Source organism: Penaeus monodon, chromosome 28 (assembly GCF_015228065.2).
Source record: "Penaeus monodon isolate SGIC_2016 chromosome 28, NSTDA_Pmon_1, whole genome shotgun sequence".
Taxonomy (NCBI): domain Eukaryota; kingdom Metazoa; phylum Arthropoda; class Malacostraca; order Decapoda; family Penaeidae; genus Penaeus; species Penaeus monodon.
This window is the reverse complement of record NC_051413.1, coordinates 39711071-39711372: the sequence shown is the minus strand read 5'-3', so window position 1 is coordinate 39711372 and position 302 is coordinate 39711071. Positions and strand designations below refer to the sequence as shown.

Below are 302 nucleotides of genomic sequence, written 5' to 3'. Positions count from 1 at the left end.
GGAACTTAAAGCTATTAAAAATGTATTAATCTTTTAACAGGCGGTGGCTTCGGTCGTGGATATGGCGGATACGGTAATTAGTCACTTCGTTTCTAGGTGTATAAAGATCATTTCTGGAGTAATAATCTGAGCAGGTCATTTTGTTAACATGTGACATTTCTTGAAATAATGTAGTGTCCTCTTTAACTAAGTATAAGTTTGTTTAACTTTCAGGTTATGGGCGTTAAATATGAAATAAAGAATATACTAATATCAGCGTTTGATGTCCTTTCGGGTAAACACGATATACAATAATTAAAAAT

General features: G+C 32.5%; 2 protein-coding genes across 2 annotated transcripts in view; both read left to right on the top strand.

Annotated features, from left to right (window-relative positions):
- The window catches only part of LOC119591009 (neuropeptide-like protein 31), a 580-nt gene extending 366 nt beyond the window's left edge, over positions 1–214 (top strand). Inside the window, exon 2 of the mRNA XM_037939742.1 lies at positions 41–214. Within this exon, the coding sequence (XP_037795670.1) occupies positions 41–81 (41 nt within the window). The 3' untranslated portion in view covers positions 82–214. The remainder of the gene's footprint in view (positions 1–40) is intronic.
- The window catches only part of LOC119591010 (keratin-associated protein 19-2-like), a 9245-nt gene that overhangs the window by 5321 nt on the left and 3622 nt on the right, over positions 1–302 (top strand). The window lies entirely within an intron of this gene.